Source organism: Nannobrachium achirus (genome assembly GCF_963921795.1).
Source record: "Nannobrachium achirus genome assembly, chromosome: 13".
NCBI classification, from domain to species: domain Eukaryota; kingdom Metazoa; phylum Chordata; class Actinopteri; order Myctophiformes; family Myctophidae; genus Nannobrachium; species Nannobrachium achirus.
The window spans coordinates 5,625,261-5,647,760 of NC_137833.1; the positions used below are offsets into that span (position 1 = coordinate 5,625,261).

Here is a 22,500-nt window from a genome sequence, read left to right on the forward strand (position 1 = left end):
GCAGTGGTGCCGTTGAGGATGCTGTTGCAGTAGTCTATCCGGGATGTGACAAATGTGTGGATGAGTGTTTCGGCAGCTGTGATGCTCTTTTGTTGTGACGGTAGATATGATGCAGCATGACTGGAAACAAATCCTTATCAAATAAACAGTTATTTGTGTGTGTGTGTGCGTGCGTGCGTGCGTGCGTGCGTGCGTGCGTGCGTGCGTGCGTGCGTGTGTGTGTGTGTGTGTGCGTGCGTGCGTGCGTGTGTGTGTTCGGGGCCTCCAGGATGGAAACTGATTGAATCTCTTATTTCTTTAGAAAGCTGACAAATCATTAAAGAAAAGAGAAACACTGTGTGTGTGTGTGTGTGTGTGTGTGTGTGTGTGTGTGTGTGTGTGTGTGTGTGTGTGTGTGTGTGTGTGTGTGTGTGTGTGTGTGTGTGTGCGTGCGTGCGTGCGTGCGTGCGTGCGTGCGTGCGTGCGTGAGTGTGTGTGTGCGTGTCAAACTAAAAGGTTGAAATAAAGTCCTCCATAAATCACTCTGACAGCGATATCATCCTCTGGCTAACACACACACACTGCACACACACACACACACACACACACACACACACACACACACACACACACACGCACGCGCACGCACACGCACACGCACACACATTGCACTAACATGATTTTTGGTGATCTGACCTTTTGCTTGATATTTGACCAGGGGAATATCTATACTGTGTAGTGGAATAACTTTGATTAGGATGGTATCTATACTTTGACTCAGGTACTGAGTACTCTGTCGGCCACGCCGTGTTTCAGTCTAAACAGACTGACATCTTTCCTCCCAAAACATGGGAGCACATTTTCATAAAGAATCCACCACTTTCACACACCTGCTTCATCACAACATGTGTTGGATTACAGCCTGATGCTGGGGAGGTGTTTGCTCAGTTTCTACTGAACCCATTAACAGTTTTACTGCCAGATGTTATTATTTATTTATTTTAGTATTATTATTTTCTTTTCTCAATAAATAGGTGTACTTTGGCTATACTAGCAGTAGAGGGCAGCCTCATGCAAGAATTAATGTGAAATGGCCGCGGCTGCCGTCCGTCAAGACCACTGAATCGCTACAGAGCTGAGCAATAGACCCAGAGAAAATAACAAGGAAGTGTTTTGTTACTCCATTGACGCTAACGTCCAGTGGGTTTTTGAGAGCACTTTTACGGGAGATGTGTTAACGGTACACACCCGCGCGACCCCTCATCAGTTTACAGACATCAAAACAAGGTACAAAAGAACGAGCCAAAGAACGTACTATTGGCGGCGCGCCGCCGTGAAAAATAGGGCGAACGGGAACGTCCAAAGCGGTTATAGAGTTAAAGGAGAATTCTGTGGTAGATCTCCTTTTTACCTTTTTCTTTTGTTGTTGTTGTTTTTTTAGGTGTTTGCTCAGTCGCTACTTAACCCATTAATACCTGAGACACATTCTACAAATGTCTTCTAAATCCTAACAGTGTCAGAAAAAAAGAAAAAAAAAACTTGTTGCTGTAACAGAGGTGCTCGAACCTTTTCATGTAAAGGACCACAAATATTATGTACTGTATTTATCTGCCGACTGCCATCTTGAAATATTTGTTTTGCCAGGGACCCCCAGAAGTTAAAAATGTTTGCTTGAGAAATATACATAGCAGATCTACAAGATCATAGCATGTTACTTTGTGATGTTTAATATCCGGCGTCTTTGAATGACAGGTGTCGCAATGTTATGGTAGCCCCGATGGCCTCAGCACATTGATTCATTACTGACAGTGACTGGAGCAGCCATGTGACTGGCAGGTCACAACACACACACAGTCATGATAACCATAAGATCTAAATGTAGCGATAAGCCACAAGAGGCATGTGGTTACCTGGTATTTTATAACGGCTGAGAGGCGTGGTGAGACACGAGGTGCAGCCGAATGTCTCCAACCCTCTCAGCCATTATAAAATACAGGTAACCACAAGCCTCGCATGGCTTATTGCTTTTCTAAACCGGTTACAATGTGGCAACATGAAGAATCATCGACATGTACCAATTAAAACTGTTCTATTTCATTAATAATTCACTTCAAGGTCTGCAAGAAAGTTCCCAGCTGCAAGAAAGTAGTTCCCAGCTTTTTTGCTAACAACACAGGTGCAGATAATTGGTGCACTGGGGAAAGAAATAGCACACCTGGGTTTGATATAAACTGATTCAAGGTGTGGGTTATAGTCTCATATACCACAGCAATTAAGGGAAACCAGCCAATAAGAATCAAGGAATGGAACTAGCCATTTTAGAAAGTTCTTTTGGAGGAATATTGACTTGAATCAAATACAGGCAGCAAGGCCTAGAGTGAAGTTTGTGGATTATGAGGAAGGAGGAAGGGGGAGGGGAGGCCACAGCAGCAGTGGCATATTATAAAATGATTTGTGTGAGATCTTCATCGCCGGTTCGATTCCCGACCCGGACGACATTTGCCGCATGTCATTCCCCATCTCTCTCCCCATTTCCTGTCAGTCTACTGTCCTATCAATAAAGGCAAAAGCCCCCAAAAAAAATCTTAAAAAAAAAAAAAAACTCGGTTCGAAGTGAATTCGGTGAATTTTTATTCTATGTGTTCTAGAGCTATGAAATATGTGTTCTAGATCTATACATTCTGTGTTCTAGATCTATACTTTCTATGTGCTTTAGTTCTATATTTTTAGATTCTATGTGTTCTGAATGAATGAATGATTTTGTCTGGAGAGCCAAATTGTCATGTGAAGCTTGACCAATCCTCAATTCTTCATTCTGGACTGGACATGCACGGGGGCAACAGTCCGCCATTCCGAAACACCTCTATTCCGAAGCAGGGTTAGGGTTAGGTTTAGGGTTAGGGTTAGGGTTAGGGGTAGGGTTAGGGGTAGGGTTAGGGTTAGTTATGGTTAGGGTAAGGGTTAGGGTTAGGGTTAGGGGTAGGGTTAGGGTTAGAAGTCAACGTTCGGAATGGCGGTGTTTCGGAATGGCGGGGTGTAACCATGCACGGGACAGACAAAGCTATACCTTGGAAGCGGTTTTCACCGCTTCAATAATAACGCTAGTTTTTTGGACAGGGGATATATGACATAATGTAACAATATGTAGAACAATAATAAAAACAATTATTTGATGTGGCTCCCTTAGTGGTTGTGGCCCTAAGAAAATGATATGGTGTTACTGCAGAGTGGAGAGTCTCCAAGCATTATGCTGTTGGACTCTGCATTGGGGAGAGTCAGGGTGGGGCATGGGATCCCCCTTCCCGATACTGGTTCCCCTTGTATGTACAGTATGTATGCATGTACATGCATACATACTTATTTACGAACATACAGACATACAGTACGTAGACCGGTGGGTGGGTGGATGGATGGATGGAGGGATGGATGGATGGATGGATGGATGGAGGGATGGATGTTTGTGTTACGAGAGTGGAAAAAAACATCAGATGGCTTCATTAGATTTCCCAGCATGCCGCTGGAGTGTGTGTGTGTAAATCCATTGGTCGGTCTGGAGAGGTGACAACCTGGGCCCCTCACGTCTTCATGGGGCCCCTCACGTCTTCATGGGGCCCCTCGCACGCCCCCCAGCTCTTATTTCACCCCTTCTGAGAGAGAGAGAGAGAGAGAGAGAGAGAGAGAGAGAGAGAGAGAGAGAGAGAGAGAGGGGCTGATGAATTGCTCTGTGCCCTGCAGGGAGGTTGAAAGCAGCCTCTGGTTGTCATGACGACGGTGTATTATGGGATGTCTCTCTGGATTCCCATGCATGAAACCTCCAGTGGGTGGAAGGAAGGAATGATTACTATTATTAACATGAGTAAACGTTATAATAAATACCACAATGTATAAGAAGTCCAGCGTTCAAAATGTACTTCAGTAAGCGTACAAAAGTATTGTCATCAAGATATGTGTGGTATAAGTTCCACAAGTTCGTCATGTATTAAAAAAAAAGTCAAAAAGTATTGAAAATGAAGCTCAGTTTGTAGTATATCACACATTTATGATTTGATTGTCTTAGCTGAGATCGAGATGAGGCAGAGACCCCGGCATACTACATTTCTGTGGGAAAATCGCGTTCTTTCGAACGACCATCATTTCGACCGGAGGGTTAGCGACTCACTCCACGGAGGTTAGGGTTAGGGTGAGGGTTAGAGTCGGGTGTCGAAGAGATGACATGTAGTGACAGCGACACGCTCCCATTTCTGTCAGGACAACTCATGAATGGATAAAGTGATATTTTTTATATCTAAAAAAAGAGAGATCAATATTTTTATTATGGTTTGGCAATGAATTCAGGATCTGTTTTCAGGTACTCTGAGGAAGCACATCTCCCAACCAATAGGGACTCTGAATCCCTCCGTACATTAATCAGCTCAGGGACGTGCTGGGCCCCTGATTCATCCCGGGAAAAAGAGTTGGAGAGGCCCTCATTGCGCGCTATAGATTGAGAGATCTCTCTATAGCGCTGCTGCTACTCAAAGATTTGCCATTTCAGATCATAACAAGTGACAAGCCAGTCGGCCAATTACTTGAGTTATATTTCGTTGTTGTCGGGTGGAAACCTTGTATGTCCAAAACCGTTTGTTTTGTATTTATCATTTAAAAAATGATTTAAACTAGTGAAAACAGCCGATCTACAAGCATACAACGCCTCGCGGCGCGAGGTGTTGTGTGCTTGTAGATCTGCTGTTTTCACTACTTTTGTGCGACGGCCTTGTATGATGAAGCAGGGCTTTGCTTTTCGAAAAAATGTATAAATCTGAAACTTGGAGATACGAGGTTTCTGCCCGACAGTGACAATTTACTTTGTTGGCCGCCCAGCCCCCAAAATGGAACGAAGGCCGACATTTTTTTTTTTTTTTCTCATGGCCGGCCTGAACCGGCCGGGAATGAACTGGCCATTCGGGAGTTGTCCCGCTTTTCCCAATGGCCAGCACGTCCCTGGACTCCACCATGCAGCACCCGAACGACACTTTTTCGAAACCTGTTTTTTAGGACCTTTATGGTGTCTAGTTATGATTTCTTCTTGTTGCTGTGGTCAACTAATGTCCCGTGGGGATAATTTTTAATGGTTTTTATTGCACCTACCCATTCACTTACTATACAGGGGGGAAAAAAGACCCCCCAAAAATCTTCTTTAAGTTGCATGTGAGGGGGTCTAACTAGGGGTTTTTCATGATTCTGAATCCATTGAAAAACATTCCTAAAAACTTTTCACAGTTTTGTGGGATCCATTTTTAGCCCAAGGCATGTTTTTCCGTGCAAAACAAATTCTTGCAATCCATTCAGAATCATGAAAAAAACTCACATGCTACTTCAAGAAGATATTTTTGGGGGGTCTTTTTTCCTGTATAGTAGCCTAAGTCATCATAGTTTTTGCCCAGAAGTTCTTCTTGCCCCCTAGTGGCAAAAAAGAAAAGAAAAAAATACTCTGTACGAGTATTTTCTTTTTTTTTTTACTTTTCTTTGTCCTGTTTTGGTTGTCATCGCTGCCAGTTCCCACTTGACATTGTGTGGGAGTCCTGACTGCTCCAGACCGTTCTGAATAACCGCTAGCTTGCATAACGTCTTCAGACTAGGATTTAAGTGTAAGATCTGTAAGATGAGTTGTGGTCCAACGATGATGATACGATCTCCCACCATGCAACTGAAAATTGTACACCGCCAATCTGGGCCTTTACCTTTCGGCTCAACCTTCCTCCAGGAGAAGGTCTTGGAATTCAATTTCCACAGATCATTGAAACACATTGGCCATTTGCAGCCACCAAATATGTACAGCTCTCCATTGTAGGCAAAGGCTGCATGACTCTGACGCTGTTCTGGAAGAATCTGTCCAGAAGGAGTGTTCAGCCAACAGTTGGACTCTGTGTCAAACACTCTGATGTTGTTGTCCATCTGCTTTGTGCCCCCAAATAGAAACATCTTTGTCCCGATCATGGTGGCAGAGTGCATTGATGAAACAGGTGCTGGAGTGCCTCTGGTGTTAATTAAAGACCAGACCATTGTGCTGGTGTCCAACTTGTAGAGGTCATTAGTGTCAGTCAGCTGATTGCATCCTCCATGGATAAACATGACTTTCCCTAGAACACAGGCTGAGTGGTCCTCCCTCGCCTCTGGAACAGTTCCAGAAATCTTGGGCTTGAACCATCTGTGGGTGTCGACATTAAATGCATAAAGACCGTTGTCCAAGTCCCCCGTGATGGTAAACCAGTTGTCGTCATCAACTTCTGTTTTACAATTCACCATCCCACCCCAGATGTAGATGATATCTTCTATTAGTACAGCTGTGTGGCCATCGCGCATGAAAGGAACCTCAAGGGAACATTCTCCTCTGGTCACTGGGGGCAACGTCATCCAGCACAAAGTCACTGTGTTGAAGACATGAACATCAATCTGATCCTTCTTGTTGTAGGTCTTCTTGTTATAGAAGAACCCTCCAAAGGAATACACCTTGTCATCCACTGGCCCAGCAGCACAGCCAAAGAACTGGTGGGGTGTCTGTGGTCCTCTTTTCAGGGGCAATGACCAGAAAACCATCTCTTCCTTGTTTCCCCTGTCTCTGTCAGCCTCTGTCAGTGTTTGTCAGTCCTTCTATGATCCCAGTCCAATCTCTCAATCTTTCCTCTCTGTATAGATATATGTGCAAGACCTTATGTAGGCTGACAAAGCTCTGGTCTGATGTCATTCACAACACAAACTGATGTCGATTTGCACAGTATTTTTATCGGCACATGTAGGGCCCGCTTGAAAGCCTTTGCGGTCCACCCATCTGACCAATTGATATGTCAAATACCTTTTCCCGTGGTTTAGCCTAGACTGTGCTCTCCAATTCCCATGATGCAACTGGAAGTGACTTCATCCCCAAATCCTCCTTTCCATCTGACTCAATGTTATGAAATTCAGAAAAATGGTTGTATCTCGGATTCTTCTGTGGGTGTCGATAGGGATGTGCAGAGAATGTTAGAGAGGCAGGGGCTGACATTTCTAAAAGGGCCTTTTGGTGAAAACATCGAAAATAGCAGACCTCCACGCGTCGACGCGTTGTGAGCTTGGAGGTAGGCTATTTTCGGTGCTTGATACCACACTGAACTAAGCGTAATCAAGTCAATATTGGAGATGTGGCGTATAACGGCATGGATTTTTACACAGAGACGGCAATTCTTTCAACATAAGATGGTGCATTCTAGTTCAGGAGAGTTTGGACAAGGCCATTCTCTTGAAAGCTGCCTTCAGGTATGGCATGGAAAGGGGGCATTTGCATTTCTTTCACCATAGTAAAAACTGCATTCATAGTCTGGAGAGAGGGCACTTTTCACAGACGGGTAAAAGGGCAGGGGCTCAAGCCCCCTTTGATGTCTATGTGTGCACGTGCCTGGGTGTCGTCATCAACTTCATAAAGCACGTTGTCAAACTTTCTTGTATGATTGTTATATATCCTCACCATGTGTGGATATCACCACAGCAGTATGTTCAGCTACATGGCAAAAACGGTGTGTTCAGCTCAGGCCCGGATTTATATGACATGAGGCCCCTGGGCAAGGGGAAATAAAGAGGCCCTCGTTCGCGCGCAAGAATTCCACCTCTGGTCCTCCTGACCACACCGTGACCTCACCTCCAGACCGGCCCGTGCATAATCTGACTGTGTATCCTCATTGGCTCATTGGAAGGGTCTAAAGTGGATACAGAAGTGGGGTGTATGTGCATGTGTGCAGCCTATGTGTGTGGAAAGTATACCAGGTACATAGAGTGGACAGGCTTTAGACTGCACTAAGCTTCCAGAGCAGCTATGCAGTGCGGCCAGCAGAGCAGAAGCTCTCAATAATAAAACAAAATGTACTGTAACTAAACACAAATATCACCTTATTTGGATTGCAATACTTTAAAATGTCATCCCGGGCACGTGCCCACCCTTGCCCAATGGTAAGTCTGGCCCTGGTTCAGCTACACGGCAAACGGTGTGTTCAGCTACACAGCAAACGGTGTGTTCAGCTACACAGCAGACAGACAGTGTGTTCTGCGATCTTTATAATCTTAAATAAATGAGCATGAACAGAGTGCTTCACATGAACAACTGGGCGTGACACTTGGGGCTGCTTTGGATGAGCACCGGCGATAACGCAGCTGGATTCCAAGCCGGGGGAAACCACACATTACCACTCACCTCAAAGAGGACTCACACACAACCATGGTGATTGGTTTGTTGTAATCCTACCAGCCTAACTACGCTGGCTGAGAACCGTGTGAAGCATTTAGTGAGTGTGTGTGTGTGTGTGTGTGTGTGTGTGTGTGTGTGTGTGTGTGCGCGCGTGTGTGTGCGTGTGTGTGTGTGTGTGTGTGTGTGTGTGTGTGTGTGTGTGTGTGTGTGTGTGTGTGTGTGTGTGTGAAGGGGATTACATGCTTGTTATGGAATATTAACTTCTGGATTTGAATTGTTGTTACTATCGTATTACTCTCACTTTCTCTCTCTCTCTCTCTCTCTCTCGCTCTCTCTCTCTCTCTCTCTCTCTCTCTCTCTCTCTCGCTCTCTCTCTCTCTCTCTCTCTCTCTCTCTCTCTCTCTCTTGTTCTCTCTCTCTCTCACGAGAGATGGGATGTTTCAAACAGGGTGTCACAAGGGGGGGGGGGGGGGGGCTGGGAGTGGTGAGGGGCCTGGGATTATTTTATACTTTAACTATGAAAAATAGCAGATATAAAAGCTCACAGCGCAGCACCGAGTGCCGTGCTGTGAACTTGTAGATCTGCTATTTTTCTGAAACGTCATGAAAATGTGTGCAACTCTTTGAATATATATATATATTTTTTTTTAAGCGAACATTTGTAAGTCAAATTTGCTTCTGGGGGTCCCTGGAACTAAATATTTTGAGATTTTTCATTAAACTGACAGCATGAAGCGTCATTAACGTGTTCATAATGACTAATGTCTCCCCTCCTCCCACAGAGATCAGCAGGGTGAGGAAGGACATGTACAATGACACTCTGAACGGTACGGACAAGAGGAGCTCGGAGCTGCTCCCGGAGGCTGTGGGCCCCACGGTGCAGCTGCAGGAGAAGCTCTACGTCCCCGTGAAGGAGTACCCTGATGTAAGCTGTCCGTGTGTGCGGGTGCATGTGTGTGTGCGTGCGTGCGCGTGCATGTGTGCGTGCGTGCGTGCGTGCGTGCGTGTGCGAGCCTGGGATTCAATACCCTTTTCGTTTGCATGTTCTCCCTGTATCTCCTAGGGTAGATACTGATAAGATAAGAATTATGATACATAATTCTGGTTTGTGTATGACGCTCATATGACCATATAATATAAATAATATGAACTGAACTTACTGTATAGAGACCACATTTTGGTCGGATACTGTAGGTTCAGGCTAAATAGATTACAGGTCATAGTAACTTTGGTTGCCCTGGCTACGAAATCATGATATACTGTATGTCTGTGGAAAATTACCAACATACGTGTCCCTTTCTTCCTGTTACTTCCTTGTTATGATATGGGAACGAATCAATAAGTCCCACGATTCTTACTGTCATAAACTGTACTCTTTATATACTGTTCTCCTCCATCTTGGAGGAGAGAGAGAATTAGAAAGCTGCCGCTATGGTACGCTCACTGTTTGTCTCCTCTGTCTGACTCCTCTCAAAATACAGCAATCTATGGACTGTCCTTTGGCTCGTGTCTCTTATTTTGGTTATGGATTTTATCCATAATCCATATTTATTTAACATTAATAACTTACATTTCAGATACCCTCACAAAAAACATGCCGTAATCCTGGTCTCTATAGAGGGTATGCGCGTGACATCACTGTTACTGGAAGTTATGTGGGAACACGCCTACTGAGTGGTAATAAACTAATTTCTGCCATTGACAGCCCATACATAAAAGTCCTATCTGATTGTATTAAACAAAGTTAACTCACCAACATTGCGGCTGTACTGAAAGCTTGAATTATCCTCTTTTTATCTGCAGTGTTTTTGTTTCATAAAAATCAACCATAGACATGTTATGAGCTACTTTCTGTCAAGACATTCTGTGCAAGTGATTATTTTTCCAAGTGTCAGAGTTTGGAAGCACTCGTTTTCAACAACACAACATCCTGCTGCCTCCTGCATTATGTGCAATTTAGAAACAGGTGGTATGCAGGGCCGTTGAGTGATTTGCAACTAGCACTTCTAAACTTCAATGCTCCATCAGCCTGCATGCCACTCAGTCTAGATTAGGGGGGTGGGTCCCAGTGGACGTGCATACCCTCTATACTGCCTCCCCCTGGCCAGCCCCTGATGGAGGGGAAAGGGACTGTTGAGGTGATAAGAAGCGGCTTGGACTCCTCATGCATATAAGGAAGCATGGTCAGTCCGTTGCTCTCCCCAGGTTGGCAGAGGGAGTGTAGCGCCCAGGATTACATTACGTAATTGACACCGGGTGAAGAAAAAAAGGGTTATGAAAAAAAATCGCTTTACCCTCCAAAAGGGTTCCCCTGGTTTAACATTTGTTTGGTTGGATAATTTTGTTTCTTTTAGTATAATGATTGTTTGCTATGTATTTTATTCTAACTCGTAGCGAGTCTAGAATAAACACATTTATTAGCATTAAACGCATTTAAAATTAAAGCATTAGCACTAAACGGGATGATATGGACAGTTGTGCACACAGACCCTCAGACAACTTGAACTTTATAAACGCGTGCATGTGTGTGTGTGTGTGTGTGTGTGTGTGTGTGTGTGTGTGTGTGTGTGTGTGTGTGTGTGTGTGTGTGTGTGTGTGTGTGTGTGTGTGTGTGTGTGTGGGTGGGTGGCTGGTTGGGTAGGGGGTCATGTTTTGTTAATGATCATTGCTCTCCTAATGAAGGTTAATTCACGTGTGAACACACACACACACGTACGCACGCACGCACGCACGCACGCACGCACCACGGGGTCTCCTCCCAGTGGGACGCGCATCGAGGACCTTCCTATAGGAAGGCGCTCGGGAGGCATCCGTAACTAGATGCCCGAACCGCCTAAGCTGACTCCTTTCCAAGTGAAGGAGCAGCGGTTCTTCTCACCCTACCTCTAAGGGAGATACCAGCCACCCCATCTGAGAAAACTCATTTCGTCCGCTTGTATCCGCGACCTTATACTTTGGGTCATGACCCATACTTCATTACCATAGGTGAGAGCAGGAACGAAGGTTGCTCGGTAGACAGAGAGCTTTGCCTTCTGGCTCAACTCTTTTTTTTTTCTTCTTCACAACAGTGTGGTACAGCGACTGCAATGCTGCTCCTGCTGCTCCGATTCCCCGGCTGATCTCCCTCCCCGCACCCCCTCACTCATTAACTGACACACTGAGCCTTTCAGCAAGGCAGGGTTTGAACCTTGAGACAAGAGTCAAAATGAAACCCTTTTAGCTGGGTCGTTTATGGCACTTCCGTGACCATGAGAGCAAAGGTCCGTTTCTCAATGGATTTGTCATCTAGGAGGGTTATTAAACAAATTTGGTCGGGGTGTATTTTTTATACTATACTATAAAGGAAAAAAAATACTCCCCAAAAATCTGCTTTAAGTGGGATGTGAGGGGTCAAAATAGGGCTTTTTAATTATTCTGAATCCATTGCAAGCTTTGCATGAAAAACATTCCTTGGGTTAAAAACCGGCCAACAAAACTATGGTTTAGTGATGAGTCATCAATTTTCACAGTCTTTTGGGGTCAGTTTTTAGCCCAAGGAATGTTTTCCATGCAAAACAAATGCTTGCAATGGATTCAGAATAATTAAAAACCCCTAGTTTGACCCCTCACATCCCACTTAAAAAAGATTTTTTGGGAGTCATTTTTTCCTTTATAGTGTAGTATAAGTGAATGAGACCGAAAATTACCCTAGCTGTCAAACATTTTCCCCGCCATTTAAAAAAATACACCCCGACCAAATGTGTTTAATAACCCTCCTAGATGACAAATCCATTGAGAAACGGACCTTTGCTCTCCACGGTCACGGAACTGCCATTTTCGACCCAACTATATTGCTTTTCTAAAATGGTTACAATATGGCAACTCTTGTGGTCACGGAAGTATCGGATTCGCCCCAATTATTTAGTTACTATAAAATGAGTTTACCATGTGATGAAACGTTACCAACTTTGTGTGTGTGTGTGTGTGTGTGTGTGTGTGTGTGTGTGTGTGTGTGTGTGTGTGTGTGTGTGTGTGTGTGTGTGTGTGTAGTTTAACTTCGTAGGGCGGATCTTAGGACCCAGGGGTCTCACAGCCAAACAGCTGGAAGCGGAGACAGGATGTAAGATCATGGTGAGAGGAAAAGGATCCATGAGAGACAAGAAGAAGGTAAACACACACGCACACGCACACACACACACACACACACACACACACACACACACACACACACACACACACACACACACACACACACACACACAGACACACAGACACACACGCACCAGTGTTTGACTGAAACTAAATTACATTTTATTCAAAAGACTATGACTAAAACGAAATCAAAATTTCAAAAAACAACATTGACACGCACACACACACACACACACACACACACACACATACACACACACACACACCCACACACACACACACACACACACACGCACACACACACACACACGTACATGTACACACGCACATAGACGCACATCCACACACACGCAGTCACGCACACACACACACACACACACACACACACACACACACACACACACACACACACACACATAACCGCAGCATGATCAATTCTGCTAATTCTTCAACTTGCTACTCAGGATTAAACGTAGTTAGCAGTGGTTCCCAGAGCGAGACCCCCATAACCCCATTACCCTTAACCCGGGGTCCATTTGGTTCAAATGTGCACACTCTCAGAGTTACAGACATACTGTAAAAGGCTTTCTATATCTAACACCGCTTGCTATCCACAAACATCTCACCTTCAACACTCAATGAAGGGTAGCGTAGCTCTCCATCGCTATATGTCTTGATACTCCATAATGTCTGTCTAGAGATGGGTATCGTTCACTTTTGAATCGATACGATACCTTTTTCGATACATGGGAATCGATACGATACCCTTTTCGATACCATTATCGATACTTTTTATAGAGGTGATGATGATGATCACACAGCGTGGCGGAGCGGAGAGTATAGACGTTGGATAATCATCATAATAATAAACATTGTAGGCTATTGTCGACTATTTTCCACAGTAACGAGTGTAGCCTACGAAAGCAGTCATTAAACTCTCAGTAGCCCAACTGTTACAGATGCGACCGGCCAGGGGTGCGTTCCAAAGTATCGAAACGAGGTATTGTTCGTTTTTACGTGAACCGATACCCGATAGTATCGACGTCATGCAATCGATACCATTAAAAGTATTGCAGACGATACCCAACCCTATGTCTGTCCAGCATGTTCTTTCCAGTACCTATAATTCTAATTCGAGTCAATGTAGGGCCTGTGTTTTGCCGCATTCTCTCTGGGTGCTTTCACTCGTGAACCTGATCTCATAATCAAAACATCCCTGTATCTAAAACATCCGGGAGCCTTTGTTCACAGCTCTTCAGTTTACAGTTTAGGCATTCAGCAAACACTTTTAATCCAAAGCGACTTACAATAAGCAGGTAATACACATCACTATAATAAGCAAGATAATATGTCAGTTCATTAACAACAATATAACAAATGCATAGGAATATCAATCTAGAAAAACAATAACATAGGTAGACCACGCATCTAATCAGTAAAAAACTTCTAAAACCTAAAAATGTTATCTAGCTTCATGTGTGGTCATCGAGGGAAGGGGGGTGTTACAGTAGTGCTATGGGTTTAGGTGGAGTCTGAAGAGGTGAGTCTTCAGTCCACGGTGGAAGCTAGGGAGTGAGTCTGTAGTTCTAATGGAAGCTAGGGAGTGAGTCTGTAGTTCTAATGGAAGCTAGGGAGTGAGTCTGTAGTTCTAATGGAAGCTAGGGAGTGAGTCTGTAGTTCTAATGGAAGCTAGGGAGTGAGTCTGTAGTTCTAATGGAAGCTAGGGAGTGAGTCTGTAGTTCTAATGGAAGCTAGGGAGTGAGTCTGTAGTTCTAATGGAAGCTAGGGAGTGAGTCTGTAGTTCTAATGGAAGCTAGGGAGTGAGTCTGTAGTTCTAATGGAAGCTAGGGAGTGAGTCTGTAGTTCTAATGGAAGCTAGGGAGTTAGTCTGTAGTTCTAAGTGCGACAGGGAGTTTATTCCACAGTTTGGGGGCCAGGAGTGCAAATTGTCTCGGACGAGTGGACTTTTGCCCTGGGTTTTGTAGCAAGGGTGTTGTTGACAAATGACACCTCCTGCATGTGATCCATACAGGGGCGTCACAAGGGGGGGGGGGGGGGGGAGTGGGACTGAGTTACTAGGGCCCAAGGTGGAGGCCTTCATTATTTTATACTTTAGCTATTGAAAAATAGCAGATATACAAGCTTGGTGCCGCGCTGCGAGCTTGCAGATCTGCTATTTTTGAAAAGTCGTGAAAATCTGTGCAAATCTTTGAATAGGCCTATATGATTTTTTTTAAGCCAACAGTTTTGCTTCTGGGGGAACCCTGGAATTAAATATTTTCAGATGGGGGTCCGTGGCCAAATACATATCATTTTGGGGGTCCTTCACATGAAAAGGTTTGAGCACCATTGACAAAGAAACAGGTTTTTCAAAAGAACTAATTTTCATGATTTTTCAAAAACAGCAAATCTTCAGAGTGCCGCGCTGTGAGCTTGTAGATCTGCTATTTTTCAATACTTAAAGCACAAAATAATGCGTAATAATGCGTTCCCAGTCTAAATGGGTTAAACCCCCTCCCCCTATGAAGAACATTCGTGTGGGGCCCGCAGTGAATCCTCTTTAATGAGAGCTGGCTGTCCAGGACCACACCAAGGTTCTTAGCTGTTGGAACCAAAGTCACCAGTGTGTTGTCTAAGGAAACAGTGAGATCTTGCATGGGGCAAGAGCTGGGAAGAAGAGACGCTCCATCTTCATTCAGCTTGAGGTGGTGGGACATCCAGAAGGGGGGAAGGACAAAAACAGTTGATTGTCATCTGCATACTGTAGCAGTGATAGGATAGGTTGTGAGCAGAGATGACAGTGTTTATCCTAGGCTCTTCACATACGGTAGATTGTGCATTACATTCACACATACTGTACAAAGGGGACCTCGCGGTTCCCATTCGGCCGCTCTACCAGGGGGCTCTACCCCTGTGTGTGTGTGTGTGTGTGTGTGTGTGTGTGTGTGTGTGTGTGTGTGTGTGTGTGTGTGTGGTCTAGTGTGTGACATGTAACCCTGTGAGGTTTGACCCTGAAGAGAGGAGAGACAAGAAGAGATGTTCACTTTTTAAAGAAACACACACACACACACACACACACACACACACACACACACACACACACACACACACACACCTTTGTGTTAGGGGCAAAATAGACCTCCAGCTGTGAGTGCACGTGTGTAGGAAGATGATGTAGGTCTGTGTGTGTGTGTGTGTGTGTGTGTGTGTGTGTGTGTGTGTGTGTGTGTGTGTGTGTGTGTGTGTGTGTGTCGCGCACAAGCGCGCACGGGTGTGTTGACTGTTGACGTTATCTGATCTCTGAACTCTCAGCTACAGGACAGTCCTTCTTCCAATCCTCCCATCTCTCTCTCTCTCTCTCTCTCTCTCTCTCTCTCTCTCTCTCCATCTGTTTCCAGTAGAGGTCTTGCTGTGCAGTCCAGATCAGATCTCAGTGTTAGCAAGGCAGGTGGCTAACGTCGTTAGCAGCAGCAGCAAAAAAAAAAAAAAAAAAACACACACACACACATCACATGCATGCACACACGTGCTCGCGTTCACACACGCACACACAGATGTGGCCTGTTGTTTTCCCCCCTGTGATTGATTGACATGTGTCACATCGAGGTGTTTACCATCACATTATGATACAGATGCTGGCAGTGACAGTGAGTGTAGTCCACGGTAACAATAACAACAATACAATACACATTTATAGAACCTTCTATTCCACAGCTTCCAACAGGGACGTGATGGGCCCCTGATTCAGCCTGGGAAAAAGAGTTGGAGAGGCCCTCATTGCGCGCTATAGAGAGAGATCTCTCTCCACAGCGCTGCTGCTACTCAAAGATTTGCCATTTCAGATCATGACATGTGACAAGCCAGTGGGCCAATTATTGTACATGAGTTATATTTCGTCGTTGTCGGGTGGAAACCTTGTACCGGTATGTCCAAAACCGTTTGTTTTGTATTTATCATTTTAAAAATGATTTAAACAACGCACACAACGCACACAACGCACAACGCACAACGCCTTTTGTGCAACAGCCTTGTATGATGAAGCAGGGCTTTGCTTTGCGAAAAAATCTATACATTTCAAACTTGGAGATACAACGTTTCTGTCCGACAGTGACGATTTACTTTGTTGGCCGCCCAGCCCCCAAAATGGAACGAAGGCCGACATTTTATTTTTAATTTTTTCCTAATGGCCGGTCTGGACCGGCCGGGAATGAACCGGCCGTTCGGGAGTTGTCCCGCTTTTCCCAATGGCCAGCACGTCCCTGGCTTCCAAACCCACTGAGCATTTATTTTTACCGGGTTATAACCGGTCTAAAAGTGAAAGTTGATTATCTGATTTTTTTTAGGGGGCTTTTATGCCTTTATTGATACGACAGTAGACTGACAGGAAAGGGGGGGAGAGATGGGGAGTGACATGCGGCAAAGGTCGTCCGTATCGGGAATCGAACTGGCGACGCCGTCAGGCACCAATGCCTATGTGCCATGCACCTGGACCAGTAGGCCAGCGGGCGGCCGCCTGTTTTTCTTTTTAACCCTTGCAATGTGTTTGAAACCTGGTGACGCTTTTGGTGTTATAGCGGATCAAATTTGATCCGTGATTTATCTCAGTCCCAAAGACTCCATCATAGCGAGTATAGCTCGATTTTAGCATGTCGATCTGCTACTTTTGATACTGCTTTGGACATATGAGTTTTCCACCCGATAGACAGGGGTCTTCAACGTTTTCAGGCCGGGGACCCCCAAACTGATGGGGAGATGGAGCAGGGACCCCCTACCACCTCGAGGGTGGGGGGGTCGGGGCTACGACATATTTTTTTTATTTTAAACATGTACAAGTTACAGCGAGCAGGGTGGGCCGTACCACTACCATTTCTAAACATACTACTTATTAACTGAGAACCAATGTCAATAATATCAACAATCTGTCAATTGCATAGTAATCATGTATTCAAGCTATTCAAAATGGATAGAATCATGATTTATTTTTTAACATAAATGTGAAAAATGAAAAAAAAAAAAAAAAAAAAAAACATTTTTTTCCAATAATTTCGCGGACCCCCTGCAGTACCTCCGCGGACCCCTAGGGGTCGCGGACCCCCTGTTGAAGACCCCTGCGATAGAGACGATTATGATCCATGTGAGATTCTTCCCCCTGCCAACCTAAAGGGCTATTTGACGCTAAAACGCTTCTTACTCTGGCTTCTGTGTGCACCAGGGACGTGCTGGCCATTGGGAAAAGCGGGACAACTCCCGAACGGCCGGTTCATTCCCGGCCATTAGGAAAAAAAATAAAAATAAAATGTCGGCCTTCGTTCCATTTTGGGGGCTTGGAGGCCAACAAAGTAAATCGTCACTGTCGGGCAGAAACCTCCTATCTCCAAGTTTCAAATGTATACATTTTTTTCGCAAAGCAAAGCTCTGCTTCATCATATAAGGTCGTTGCACAAAAGTAGTGAAAACAGCAGATCTACAAGCACTCAACGCCTCGCACCGCGAGGCATTGTGTGCTTGTAGATCTTCTGTTTTCACTCGTTTAAATCATTTTTAAAATGATAAATACAAAACAAACGGTTTTGAACTTACAAGGTTTCCACCCAACAACGACGAAATATAACTCATGTACAGTAATTGGCCCACTGGCTTGTAGCAGCAGCGCTATAGAGAGAGATCTCTCTCTATAGCACGCAATGAGGGCCTCTCCAACTCTTTTTCCCGGGCTGAATCAAGGGGCCCAGCGTGCACACCAGACAGCAATCAGTTGCTCGATTCAATATTTACATATTGGATTTTCATTCGATATAAATATTTATTTCAAGAAATACAACCAGGTGGCAGTTAGTGCGTGGAGAGAGACAGTACGCTCTTCTGTCCACTGCGCCTGACGCCAGAAACTGTGAAATCTCCAAAACGAGTGTGAAAGCATGTGGCGGACCCAGGGGAATAAACAGCAGAGATCGAGGCAGAATGATTGAGTGGTCCGGGATTCTAGAACTCAGAACTCAGCCTGTGTTCTGAGGCAGTATAGGGCATAGCAGCCCTACTTGACTACTGTAATGCACTTTATGTTGGCGTAAGCCAAGCCTGTTTGTCACGGCTACAGTTTGTCGGAAACGCGTCCACTCGCCTCTTAACAGGGGGACTGAAGTATGATCACATCTCCCCCGATTCTTGCCTCCCTACACCGGCTCCCTGTTCGTTACAGGATTCAGAGATTTTAATGTTTTAATTGCTTTTAAGTCTTTAAATGGGTTGCACCATTGTATATATCGGAGCTTCTACCGTCTACTGAGCAGTCACTTCAGTCCCACCAACAAAGCTGAAGATCTGGGAGAGACATTTTCCACTGTAGAGCCCAAACTGTGGAAGGAGCTTCCACCCCATGTTAAAGCATCTCAACCCCCTGTCTGTGTTTAAATTAAGTTTGAAAACTCACTTGTACCGTGGCGTTCGAAAGCTCTTGTATCGTGTATTTTTTATTTATGTTTTTGGGTTCTGAGTGTACAGCACTTTGGTTTAAACACTGTTATTTATATGTAATCCATTACCATAAAACAGTTGATTCTGTGAAGAAAAACAAAAGCAAAGAGTATTTATTAAATATAGTAAAAAATGTAAATAGAAAAAAGGTCCAAAAATAAAAATAAATACAACATAAATCATACATCATTAAAAAAAAGCTTGTAGATCTGCTGTTTTCACTAGTGTGGGCAACTAAAAGGTTACTTTTCACAATTCAAATTCAAAAGCATCAAAAGTAGCAGATCTACAAGCACGAAACTTGTCGCTGTCGAGCTTGTAGATCTGCTACTTTTGATGTGTACGCTGTAGTGTGATCACTGCTCAACAGCAATGATATATTTGTTTTGTGATGATCCAAGATAATAAAGCATCTCCCTCTCCCTCCTCTCCTCCCTCTCCCTCCTCTCCTCCCTCTCCCTCCTCTCCTCCCTCTCTCTATCTTTCTCTCTCTCTCTCTCTCTCTCTCTCTCTCTCTCCCCCCCCCCCCCCCCCCCCCCAGGAGGAGCAGAACAGAGGTAAACCCAACTGGGAGCATCTCAACGAGGACCTCCATGTCCTGATAACGGTGGAAGACGCTCAGAACCGCGCGGAGATCAAGCTGAAGCGTGCCGTGGAGGAAGTCAACAAGCTGCTCGTTCCCGCCGTGAGTCTAAATAATACCAGTGAGACGCCTAAGGGCGAAAAGCAACCTCGCCCTAAAGGCCCTACAATCCCTTTTATGACCATATATGGAGTCTGTAGAACCAAATGTGTGCCGTGACGGCCCGTGAGACCCCAGACATGCGTGCGTGCGTGTCAGTACCTGTCTCTCAGTCCTTGTTCCCTTTTATGGGCATATTGGTGGGATCGGCGGTTCGATCGATTAAAAGAGTTAATTGATTATGTGAAAAGTTTTAGATTTTCGGGTAAAAACACATTTTTCACTTCAATCAGACAGACAGTATAGTTTGTGGGGTCACTGATGTCATGCAGTTACAGACACTGGCATGTTCTGATTTGGGAAAATAACTGTGTGTGTGTGTGTGTGTGTGTGTGTGTGTGTGTGTGTGTGTGTGTGTGTGTGTGTGTGTGTGTGCGTGAGTGCGTGCGTGCGTGCGTGCGTGTGTGTGGTATGATGTCATGGCAGGACTGAAGCTGTGAAAGGGCATTAGTCATGTGATGGAAGAAGGATGTCGACATGTCACTGAGTTCGGTGTGTGTGTGTGTGTGTGTGTGTGTGTGTGTGTGTGTGTGTGTGTGTGTGTGTGTGTGTGTGTGTGTGTGTGTGTGTGTGTGTGTGTGTTAGAGGTTATGCTGTGATTGATTGTCTTTATGGATCATGAAATCAAATCATGTCACATACATGCATCGTTCCAGTTGAGGAAACTAAAGTGAGTTCATCTGAGTTCATCTGAGTTCAAATGAACTGAGACAGACAGACAGACAGACAGACAGACAGACAGACAGACAGACAGACAGAGACAGACAGACAGACAGGATCTTATCCAGCACATCGCCAACCAACATCAGGCAAACATTACTGCTGCTACAAGTCGACTCGACTCAGTAAAAAGTTGAGTTGAAGTCGACTTTATCGTTTGATGACGTCATAACATCACACACAATGAGACACAGACAGAAAGATTCTATTGACAGCACTACTAGCAAAGATAATGTATAAACAAAGACATTTTAATTTGACAGTGTTGTCAAAGGACTCTATGATGCCATCAAAGCTGCCGCGTCACTTAGACAACCCAAAGGAAAAGCATCACTTGTAGACAACCCAAAGGAAAAGGCATCACTTGTAGACAACCCAAAGGAAAAGGCATCACTTGTAGACAACCCAAAGGAAAAGGCATCACTTGTAGACAACCCAAAGGAAAAGCATCACTTGTAGACAACCCAAAGGAAAAGGCATCACTTGTAGACAACCCAAAGGAAAAGGCATCACTTGTAGACAACGCAAAGGAAAAGGCATCACTTGTAGACAACCCAAAGGAAAAGGCATCACTTGTAGACAACCCAAAGGAAAAGGCATCACTTGTAGACAACCCAAAGGAAAGGGCATCACTTGTAGACAACCCAAAGGAAAAGGCATCACTTGTAGACAACCCAAAGGAAAAGGCATCACTTGTAGACAACCCAAAGGAAAAGGCATCACTTGTAGACAACGCAAAGGAAAAGCGACAGAATACTTCCATGCTAGACTCACACATCCCAACGGACAACAGCCATTGAGGAGACAGTCGGCTAGACAGGGTGAGCTAGCTTTTAAAGCAGCTTATCGAGTTGCATGGAAGGATTTCGTAAAAGTTTATTGTCACAACGTGTCACAAATTGTCACACGTTGTGACAGGCGTAATTTTGTTTCCCCGGGCAGCGCTGGTTGGCAGATATCAATACAATTTTAGACCGACATGTTTGTGCCAGCGGTCTTGATCGCTTATATCTAAGACAGTGAGTGATTCTCAACCTTTTCAGGCCGTGACCCCCAAAATAATCATAGTTGAACTGGGGACCCCCCCCCCCCCCTGACGAGCACTAAGAGTTGAGGCATTACATTTTATATAACACTGTTCTATTGTGAAAATAGCATTCACGTTACGAGGCGTTGTGAGCATGTAGATCGGCATATTTTCACAATTTCGGCCTCTAATATTTGACAATTTGGACAATGTTTAATTTGTCATTTTAGAGGTATTAAAAAGTCCTTAAATTGTCACTTTAGAAATGTGCAGTGCAGATACCCTCTATACGAATGGAGACTCCATTTCTTCTTGTTTTTTACTATTTGTCGTCGCCATCACAGCGCCAGCTCGCTTCTGCCGCACAGGTCAGAGGACCGAAATGCACCGCATTAGCAGAGCATTGGTCTCGTTGGGTGTTATTGAGCTCTGCGACGTTGGAAGCGCTGTTTCGTAAAAACAGTCTTCAACCAGGAAGAGTGTCTCCGTCAGGTGGACTATTTTTCATTTTGCCCTAGAAATGTATTTTAATCGTGTGGTGGGGGGCTCAGACCGCGTCCACTAAGTAGAGAAAGCTTTCAACTGTCCACTGATACCTTTGGTTTGGTGAGGGGCGAAACAGTTTTTGTTATTTTCGGAGGTAGAGGAACATAGCGTTAGGGAGAACTCCACTAATGCTATGGAGCTGAGCTAAGCTTCGGGCAGAGTTACTCTGTGACACATGCGGTCAGGCAGGCTGCAGAAGGGAGAAACTTCGAGGGTTTTATTTTTATTATTATTCTTTTTTTTTTCTGCCGAGGAAAACTTCCTCCACTCTCGTTTCCTCCTTGCCATCAGCCGGCCAATAGGAAGCCGGCAGGAAGTCAGAACATGTGGAGGACAGGATGCTGAACCCATGCGCTGTCTGCCTGCTTCCTGTGTGTGTGTGTGTGTGTGTGTGTGTGTGTGTGTGTGTGTGTGTGTGTGTGTGTGTGTGTGTGTGTGTGTGTGTGTGTGTGTGTAGGGGAAGGATCTGAGTTATTTTAGTCACTCTTTCACAATCGAACCAACAAGTACATTATGTACATGTAAGAGTCATTCGATTTGTTTGTGTGTGTGTGTGTGTGTGTGTGTGTGTGTGTGTGTGTGTGTGTGTGTGTGTGTGTGTGTGTGTGTGTGTGTGTGTGTGTGTGTGTGTGTATGCAGTGGTGGAAAGTAAGTACTGTAAGTACATTTACTTAAGCACTGTACCGG

The 22,500-nt window shown here is 44.8% G+C and overlaps 1 protein-coding gene across 1 annotated transcript in view; it reads left to right on the forward strand.

The window, feature by feature from the left end:
• The window catches only part of qkib (QKI, KH domain containing, RNA binding b), a gene marked incomplete at both ends in the record, with an annotated part of 70,187 nt that overhangs the window by 32,822 nt on the left and 14,865 nt on the right, over positions 1-22,500 (forward strand). The window contains 3 exons of the mRNA XM_080740087.1: positions 8,956-9,098; positions 12,203-12,319; positions 19,320-19,463. Coding sequence (XP_080596213.1) covers positions 8,956-9,098; positions 12,203-12,319; positions 19,320-19,463 — 404 coding nt within the window. The remainder of the gene's footprint in view (positions 1-8,955; positions 9,099-12,202; positions 12,320-19,319; positions 19,464-22,500) is intronic.